Genomic DNA, 10,000 nt, shown 5'->3' with positions numbered 1-10,000 from the left:
GATGTAAATCAATACCTGCTCTTTGCAAAGCTGGCAGAGCCCCAGCGCGTTGTTCTTTTTGGACACAGCCTGGCTTTGCCAGCCACCTTGAGGGCAGTCTGATGTGATGCAATGCTCTGAGGGAAACGCTTCATCTTCCCATTCTCTTCTCACCGCTAGTTTGCCTATCAGAAATGACAATTAAGTGCAAGGTGCCAAAAGCATAAGCAATCATTAAGGCAAGAGAATAACCTTGAACTCGGGCCAAAATATACAGTGACTAATGGGAAGTCCTAAAGAAATCTGCTAAACAGAGCGGATAAAACACACTGTGTTTTGCAAACTGCTGAAAATACATCTACTGCCCTGGATGAATGAAGTGTGTGTTACTGTTTTCACATGACTTGCAGCACTAAACTGTAATCTTATGTTAATTTCTTTATTTCTTTATACTTACTGTGTTGACATGAAACTGCAAAGTGCTCCAGTACGTAGGAAGGAGAACAGAAGGTGTAGTTGAAACAAGCAGCAAAACCCCCACCCTCCCTATAATTTCCCATCAATCTGTGAATCTTTAACGTTACTGCCATATTGCAACATTCCAAATATTGGAATATTTGGGCAAATTAGCTTCTGATTTTACATCCTTGCAGGAAATCATCCTGAAACGAGCAGCTGACATTGCTGAGGCGTTATACAGCGTGCCACGCAACCACAACCAGATCCCCACTCTAGCCAACACTCCCGCTCACACCGGCATGATGGGAGTCAACTCCTTCAGCAGCCAGCTCGCCGTCAATGTGTCCGAAACCTCGCAAGCCAACGACCAAGGTAGGTGGCATTTCAAGCGTTAATCCTTCACATTCTTGCCTGCTTTTGGCCCGTCCCTATTAATCCGAGCTGGTGTCACCGCTGTGTTCTACCTCTTTTTCTCCCTGTAGTAATATGTCTGGTTGCGTAATGAAATGCCGCCTTTAACTTTCTCATAATATCTAATTCTTCCTGTTCTTTTGTTTACTGTTATCATAAAGCATCTCCAGTGGAAAAAAAACCAACATAGAAAGCTCTTTATTATTCACAGTAAATATGCAACGTGTGTGTTATTTTAGAGAACAATTATGTCTCAGTATCTCCACCTGCGTTTGGAATATTTACACAGATAAATCTAATTTGGTGTCTATGATTTTAAAATACTTTGTTTATAGGCACGTGTGACATATATGTTACTAATAAAAGTAATAGTTGATTTAATTTACCTGTTGTAATTGAAAATGCATGTGGCATATTGCATTTAAAATTAATTTTGATACTAATGAAAGGAGGGAAACAGGATTATTAGCTCTGCTCGAACCCATATTTTTTTGCTTGCAACGTAATTATTAAATTGATTGCTCAGATAGGAACAAATTGTTGTTTAAAATCCTGATTCTGCTATGTTTCCTCTTCTAAAAAGATTGTCTTTTAATGCATTTCCAAGCTAATAAGCCTTATAAAATTCTGAACTTGATCTTGAATTAGTTTTCACTGATGGCTACACCTTACGCAAGTACGAGCCTGTTGTTAGTATAAAAATATCAATCATAAAATGAAGACCCCAAAACAGCCTTTTAAAGTAAATCACCACAACAAAAAAAAGTTTTTCTTGTCAGCTCTGGCATTTGAAGGCCTGGAGAGGCTGAAAGTTCATTCAGTGTGTTGGTACAAAGCAGGACTCGAGCCTGTTGATAATTGCTCCTAAAGACAAATGTGAAGGCACCTGACACAGCTGGATCGAAGAGAGCTTTTGTTGGCTGTCTGTGCTAAGAGGAGAGACAACATAGAGTGCTCGCAGATGATTTAAGTAGGGTTGGCGTGATAAGGTTATCTCAAACTGCAAGAGTTGATAGGGCAGTAAGAGACAACTTAGAGCAAAGCTGTGCAATCAATTAAAACTGTGTAATATATGCTGCATGAGGAAACCCCCCAGCCCTAAGTCTATATTATAAAATAACATGATCTTTTTGGGGTGGGGGGGTTTCTAACACAGTAGGTTACAGTCGCAACACAAGCAGTGTTTCCCCGCGAGGATATGTTCCCAGCAGTACTCCTCAGCAGTCCAATTACAACACAGTCAGCAATAGCATGAATGGATATGGCAATGCCGGCATGCCCAATCTAGGTGTACCAGGTTCCCCTGGATTTCTTAATGGCTCCTCAGCTAACTCTCCTTATGGCAGTAAGTGTCTATTTTTGGTAACACATCATCATATAGATTCATATTTACTACAAAAATCAAATACTTGCATTGTTTTGATTTCCTCTATTGTGAGCTACTGGATAAAAGGAGGGGTGACTCTGGAGGCTGGACGTAAAAATGACTATAATAAATTGATCTGTTTGTGCCATAATACAATCTCAGATAGAGAAAAAAACCAAAATTGGACTGCTCAATTTGTAACAAAAGTCCAACACAAAAGAGTTTGCCTGTTATCCAGAGAGTGGCCAAGCCAAGGCATTTCATTTTTTTTCTTTTATATATATTTTTTTATAATATATATATACCTATATATATTTTAAGAGGCAAGGCCCTATCACTCTCTTTTTCCGTGTTTGCCGTGAAAACCTCAATCTGAGTCCTGATTATTTTTGCTTTATTGCAGTAGTGCCGTCAAGCCCTACCATGGCAGCCTCTTCGGTCACCCTCCCTTCAAACTGTAGCAGTACACACGGCATTTTCTCATTCTCACCTGCCAATGTCATCTCTGCAGTGAAACAAAAGAGCGCCTTTGCTCCTGTTGTCAGGCCCCAAGCCTCTCCTCCACCATCTTGCACCAGTGCAAATGGAAATGGACTTCAAGGTGAGCTGGATCTCTCTCAATTTTCTGTGTATTGCTTTTTTTGGTGCATACACTCGAGCCTTGATCAGTTTATTTTGGAGAAAGGTACCTGGCTATTTTTGGTTTTTTAGGTTTCTGGTGCTCTCGTAGTGATGCAAAAGCAGGAGAAGAAGTAGGGTAGCGCGAATGGTTCGCTAAGATTTTAAGCAAATCTTAGTTCATTTTTAATACTTACATTAGAGGAAACACTAGTTGGTTTCGTGGCGTTTTCCCTCAGGAGTTTGTGCCTTAAATTTTAAAGTAAGACTGTATCCCTGAGTGCTTCTTGGAGATTTCATGTATGCTACCAGAACACATTTCTATGGATGCTTAAAGCCAGCAGCATTCAAGTGTGCCGTGATGTGATTTCCTCATTTCACAGAGGATGCAATACTTATTTTAATATATGCCAAATTAGTATGAATCAGGTTAAGCTGTTACTTGGTGAACTATAAATCAGGTTAAGCTCTTATTTGGTGAACTAACCTTCCCTTGGACTAGCCAGCCCCTTGAGCAGTGAGTTTGCATGCTCTGTTGGTCCCAACTATTCTTATTGTGGTGTTTGAGGGGTTACTTCCCTAAATGAGCGACTAAATATTTTAATTAAGGCAGGCAATTTTAAGCTTCTGCATTTTTTACTCGGTGTGATTTGGTGTGGGTAGTGTAATGAACCATTTGTAAATCAGTTGCAGAATTCCCGTGGTCACCTGCTGGGAGTGGGGCAGGAGGAAGTGCGATACAGTATACGTTTGGTGGAAGAATAAAAATATGAACAAAGAAGCCTTCCTTTTTATGGCATATTTTAACATTTAGAAGATAATGCTGTCAGATGCATTAGAGCCCTGGAAAAGGTTTGTTTGCCTCTGTTTTACAAATCTTCAGCCTCGGTGCACAGGGCAGTAAACTGAAGCACTTCAAATCCCACTGATAGACAATGATAGACCAGAAAGGGTTGTGGACACTCTTACCCTGGAGTCAAGTCCCTCCTCTTGACTTTCTTAGTTAAGATGTAGATAGCTCAGTATTATTTCTTCTTTGTATTACCATGATATCTATAATATGATGAGCACTTGCAGGCAAACAGATAAAGACGGATATCTTGATTTGCCAAACTAATTCTGGACATCTGCATTTTGTGGTATCTAGTTTAAAGCACTTTGGAGAGTAACAATCCCACAGAACTGCTTGTCCATCCAAAATCCAGGCCATTTGAGACCAGGATCTCAAAAGGGATGTCCCTGTAGCTTGATATTAACTTTGTGGCCCACAGAAGCATCTCAGAGCTTATTACGGACTCAGGTCAATGAGGGGCTGAGCATCCAGCTACAGAACTCTTTCTGTAAGATGGATGTTAAAGAAAAGGATAATTAGATTAACATTTTTTGTCATTGCATAGACCTTTAGTGGAAGCTTTACTATGTTACTCTAAGCAGAAAACTAAATTATTGCTTATACCTAGAAGAGGAATAAGCAATATTCTTAGAAAAGATTATCCATCTATAAAATAATCCAGTGTCCTACTTTCCTCTTTTAATAAAAAGACATTAGTATAAAAAGTAAATACTGAAATAAAATAAAATACATAAAATAAGATAAATAAAATAATAATAATAAAAGGGGTAACACATGGCTTAGATCTGAGGCAGCTGTTCTGTGGCTATTCTGTAGAAGGTATTTTTATATATATATTTCCTCATTAACTTGTTGATATTTACTCTGAAAAATAAAACTATTTAAAAATCTAAATGAAAACGATCTGAATTTCTGTAATTTCAGTATGTAAAGAAAGGGCTTTTCATCACATATTCAAGCTTTCAGGTGCTTAAAAGGTCTGGATTACTGCAAAGTGGGGTTTTCGGAAGAACTGGGCAGGCTAAATGCCTGCACCGAGCACCCAATCTCCCTTGGCACTTCCCCAAGGCCCTAGTAACCATCCATCTTCATCCTCAGGGATAAAATGCTTTTTGTATAAATGCCCAGTAGAAGACTTTGAATCAACTGATTTTCTTAAATAAGTCATGAAGTTAGCTCTTAGGCTGAGGCCCAGCCCTGCTCTGGACTAAGCTTTTTTTCCATTCCCAGACAGACCAGTGAAGGTCTAATGATCCCTTCAACCCTGAATTTAGGATGCTGTCATCCAAGTGTCATCCCTAACAAAGTCCAACATTCCATGGGCGCTGCTAAAGCTAGAGGTTAGGTGCTCCCAAGACCTGGACTGCTGTCTCACCAGGCTGTCCTTACCCTCCAAACACTCCAAACTTCTGAAATACAAAGGTATCCAGATGTAGGGACATGCAGAAACTGTGGGTTTTGGTTCGTCAGCCAAACTGAAAATAAATAGATGTGTTAAACATTAATAAATAAATATAAATTGTCATGTTTTCCTCAGCTAGCTGAAGGAACTAAACTGAGTCATTCTGTGTTGAGCAAAATGACCCAGAGAAATAGCAAGAACATCTTTCTGGTTTGATAGTTAGAGCACTGAGTGCCACGGTTGTGACACAAAGTTGAATTATTCATGCAAAGTAGCACAGCACCATGAGATGATGCTCCACATTGTGAGAGGGTAGTCCAGCAAAAGGTAAAATATGTGGGTTCAGGTCCCCTTGGGCTGAGGAGAAAATCAAACTGCATCTGACATATCTCTGGTGAGTTCCTGGTGAGCACCATCATCTTATCTGACCAAAGCCATTGAGTTAATTCAGGTTGACAATGCTTCAGCCAGCTCATCCTCACCAATGTCAACCAAGGCCTGGAATTAAAATGCAGCCAGAACTGAGTGGCAAGACAGGGATGAATTTGTCATAGGCTTCCTTCATGAGACATAAAGAAAAGCCAGAAATGCAGGAGATACTTATATCGTAGAAACATAGACTCATAGAGTGGTTTGTGCTGGAAGGGACCATCCAGTTCTAACTCCCTGTCAGGGGCAGGGACACCAACCAGAGCAGGTTGCTCCAAGCCCCTGTGTCCAGCCTGGCCTTGAACACTGCCAGGGATGGGGCAGCCACAGCTTCTCTGGGCACCCTGTGCCAGCGCCTCAGCACCCTTCTTTACCCTGCATTTCACCTGTACAGTTATTTAGGGGGTTTCTGCTTCCTTCTTCCTATTTTCTTATCATTTGTTAACACTGAGCCCTTTTTAAAGTTTAATTACTTGCTTTCTGAACTGTATGAGCAGCTCGAGAGTTTTCTGATCAGCATATTTTCTATATTAAATTAAAATGTGGAATTCAAGAGCTGCAGTCCAACGCAGCCAAAGTTTTTCAGTGATCTTCAAGTGTGGAAACTCATTATACAGCATGACGTGAAGGAGCTGAGTGACAGCTGAGGAGCTTGCACCGTTAGGCATGGTCACATATAGTTAGACAAGCTAAGACAGAAGGAAGAACTGGTGGTCACTGTTGTTATATCTAAGGTGAATCCTGCAGTTTACGAATCTGGATGAGAAAGGATGACATGCTCTTTTAACCACAGGGCAGAATACCCTCTCTCTCATTGCTGGTTATGCTACCTTTCCCCACATAAACTCTGTTCTGAGATAAAAGCCAGATAGATGGTTTTCAGGGAAGCTGGTTGAACCTGCTATGACAAGGCACCATACACCAACACCATGGGACCAGGCAGCCCAGTTTTTCCTATGAAGGTTTGTTAGCACTGTGCAGTCAGAATCAGATGAAAGCATGGAGCTGTAACAGCCCTGCAGACACAGTAGACTTTTTATAGGGGTTAATCACACTGATCCTTGCTGGGAAAACCATGCTAGGATTTATGTGTGGAAAAATGTTGTTCTTGGTACTTCTAAAATAGAGAGAAAGCAGGAGCAGAAATATGAAGCTCCAACTGGACCTCAGTCGCACTGTTTTTTCTCCTAACGTAGTATAAAGAAGAGCTGGTAGAACTTATGGCTTGTGGTAACATCACCCTAAGCATCAGGACCACCTGAGCGCATCACTTTAAAAGCAAGATCTTGCTGCTAGTAAGCATGTCCCCATAAAGCCACTCTGTGTTTCAGGACTTACTGCCCAAGCATGAACGTGGAGAGGTCTAGAGCCAACAAGGGGATTCACTTTTGTTCTATAGAGTATCCATGACAGAGGTTAAGAAAAAAACAGTAAAAAAGAAATGTCAGACAGGTCAGGGTGCAAGCAATGCCAGCCACAGCTAATGTGTGGTCTTCTTCCTTGCTGTGCTCGTGTGCCACCCATCAGCTGTACATCCATCCTCAGCCAACTGATACCCTCACTACTGTCAAAACTTGGAAGCTGTATCTCACAGAGGAGATACGCCTTTCTCTGTTGTCACAGAACCATAGACTAGTTTGGGTTGGAAGGGATCTTAAAGCTCATCCAGTTCCATCCCCCTGTCATGGGCAGGGACACCTTCCACCAGACTGGGTTGCTCCAAACCCTGTCTAGCCTTGTCCTCCTGTAAGTAAGTCTACAGAAAAAGGCCTTTGGGCCTTATCCAAAAAGCCACGTTCTTTTTAACTCTGTATGACTTCCATTTCATAGTCTATGACCACAAAGTGAAGTACTTCCATTTTTATTTAAGAGCAGGATGCTAGGGTATGGGTTCCTTAGCGCAAAGGGCTTTTTCCTGTTTAAAACAATGGACACTTAAGGTATGAAAAGATGGTTTTTTAGTGAGAAAGTGCTGGCTTGCTTCAAAGTTGCAAGGACAAGATGTGTTCAAGCCTTGGTTTTCAATTGTAATTTACTTTCTATAGATTGTGAAAGATATTGCTCTCCGGTTAAGCTTTATGACTCTAATGCAGAACAAAAGGTTCTCGATATTCCTTTAAAATTGCATCCTGCTTAATTTTCTGCTCTTCCCCTGGATGAGACTATTAAAATTATTATTAAAAAACTAGCCACCCCATTTTTCTTTAGAAGGCATTTGGTATCAATTTGCACAGCAGGAATTCACAACCGCCAAATGTTGCTACTAAAATATATAGTGAAATAAGTGTCTGGAGCACCAGTTTTGCACCCCTCTCCCATTGTGCTACAGATAGAAATCAACAAAAATGGCTAAATTGCTTAAATTAAAGAATTCAGACTTTTTTTGCCCATAAAAGTATGCAGCAGACACGTAAAAATTCACACAGCAGAAGCAAAACATGAGATTACAATAAATGTGTGATTAAGATGTGCAGGGTCTTAGTACCAAGTAATGATGTGCTATTTATGAAGGTATTTATAAAATCTCTGGAAGAAGAATCCGGGTTGTTTTTCTGCTAAGTTGTTCTTTGCAGAAGCAAATGCCTGCATCAGTCCTGGACTTTTGCACTTTGTTGGCAGAACATGTCTTCTTCTGGCTCTGACACATGGCCCTCATGTCTCACCATCCACTTGACATGGAGCGTGATGACCGATCCCTGCTGAACCTGACCCAGAAAAGATAACAAGACCCTATATTTTGGGTTGACTTGTGCTGATCTTGAAATCCAGGGCAGCTGATGGTTGTATTGCAGCATAACAGCACCTCAAAATGAGCTCCCCTATGCCCTGGTTAGGTGCACCCCATGTAGCAACCTCTCTGGGGATGCCTGATGTGGCGTAAACTCACAGGACAAGTCAACCTAGAGAGCACTTGATTCAGCAAGTCTAAACACAGAGCTAGGTCATCTGCTGGCCCAGGCTAATGTAGTGTGGAGTGGAGGAGATGTAGGGGAAATATAAGGAAACAGAATGTTTTGGGTTGAAAGGTTCTCTGCCAACATACACACTGTTCTCCAGTTAAGTTTCGTAACTTCCATCACTATTTAGGTTTAAAATCTGCAGTATTATAAACTACACAAATTTACAACTTCCATTTCGACATATTTCATAGAATCATAGAATCAGAATGGTTTGAGTTGGAAGGGACCTTAAATCTCATCCAGTTCCAACCCCCTGCCATGGGCAGGGACACCTTCCACTAGACAGCTCCACGTCCCTCTTGTGCTGCTGTCCCAGAGCTGGATCAGGACTGCAGGGGGGGTCTCCCCAGAGCGCAGCAGAGGGGCAGGATCCCCTCCCTGACCTGCTGCTCACGCTCTGGGGGTGCAGCCCAGCACACGGGGGGGTTCTGGCCTCAAGTGCACACTGAAGCCGGGTCATGGGGAGCTTCTCCTCACCCAACACCCCAAGTCCTTCTTCTCAGGGCTGCTCTCTATGAATATTTGATATATCTTATTGGGAAAAAAAGTAGAATTAGAAAACTAACCTCTTTGAAGAGCACCACTTGATGTGTTTTAGAGGAGATAGTCCCATACAAGTCCTTGGCATCAGCTCACACAGCTGCCTACAGCATCTGGGGGACCAGAGCACTTGGAGCAATCCTGGTGGTGCAGACCACGCTGGTGGCTGCCGTAGGAGGTTGTGTGACATATGGAATGTGTACGTACCCAGCTCTTCCAAACTGTAAAGCTGCAACAGCGAATCTGAAATAAATTAATATTGTTGAAATTAATGAACTGAGAAATTGAAGTTCACATCACTACACGAACAAATTTATTAATATCTGTTGTACATAAATTAAGGAGAAATATCATTATGGCAAAAATTAAACAACACTAAAATTAAAGACTGTCTAAATTAAGTCTCTACCAAAGAGTTAACTAGGAAAAAAGCTGTAGTTTTTGGCATCTCAGTCTTTATCTGTTTAACAAACCAGGAGGTGGCTGGTCAGGGGTATTAATCTCATGGGTTTTTATGGTGCTTGGTCTCCAGAGTTGATAGTGGGTGTAGGGTGCTTGGCTTTGGTCCTAGAGAGCTCTTGACTTGCTCAGCCCCACTGTTACCATAAAGCACACTTGTGGAAATGGAGGCTTTCCACCCGGATGCCGGGTCATGAAGTGGTGGTTGGTGTTGGGATGCTCTGTGCACCAAAACCCACTCCATGAAACTTTTTGTGGAGCATTTCACTGGGAGAAGCACGTCTATGGTCCCTTGGCCAGAGGATGCTGTGGCATGGTGTGGAGGAGCCCGGCTCCGCATCCACCTGCCCCATCCCACTACCTGGTGCTGAGCATCGCGATCGCTTTGAACTCTATGTGCCTTTACACAAGCGTGTTAATAACAGCTCATTTTCTCTTCTCTTTTTCTTTTAGCTATGTCTGGGCTTGTAGTCCCGCCAATGTAAAGTCACTTTTGTTTACCTACCGTAGCACCAAGCTTCAGA

At 41.8% G+C, this 10,000-nt stretch overlaps 1 protein-coding gene across 10 annotated transcripts in view; it reads left to right on the top strand.

The window, feature by feature from the left end:
* The window catches only part of EBF3 (EBF transcription factor 3), a 119,622-nt gene that overhangs the window by 109,454 nt on the left and 168 nt on the right, over positions 1-10,000 (top strand). For 5 of the 10 annotated variants that reach the window (XM_030487576.1, XM_030487575.1, XM_030487574.1 and 2 more), the window contains 4 exons: positions 633-810; positions 2,009-2,194; positions 2,619-2,816; positions 9,930-10,000. The exon at positions 9,930-10,000 is cut by the window's right edge and continues 168 nt beyond it. In XM_030487576.1, the coding sequence (XP_030343436.1) occupies positions 633-810; positions 2,009-2,194; positions 2,619-2,816; positions 9,930-9,961 (594 nt within the window). In that variant the 3' untranslated portion in view covers positions 9,962-10,000. Of the gene's footprint in view, positions 1-632; positions 811-2,005; positions 2,195-2,618; positions 2,817-9,929 lie in introns of all 10 variants that reach the window. The other 5 variants (XM_030487577.1, XM_032919957.1, XM_032919958.1 and 2 more) reach the window with 3 other exon arrangements.

The sequence above is a fragment of the Strigops habroptila genome, chromosome 5 (genome assembly GCF_004027225.2).
Source record: "Strigops habroptila isolate Jane chromosome 5, bStrHab1.2.pri, whole genome shotgun sequence".
Lineage (NCBI taxonomy): Eukaryota > Metazoa > Chordata > Aves > Psittaciformes > Psittacidae > Strigops > Strigops habroptila.
This window is presented reverse-complemented; position numbering and strand designations above follow the sequence as displayed.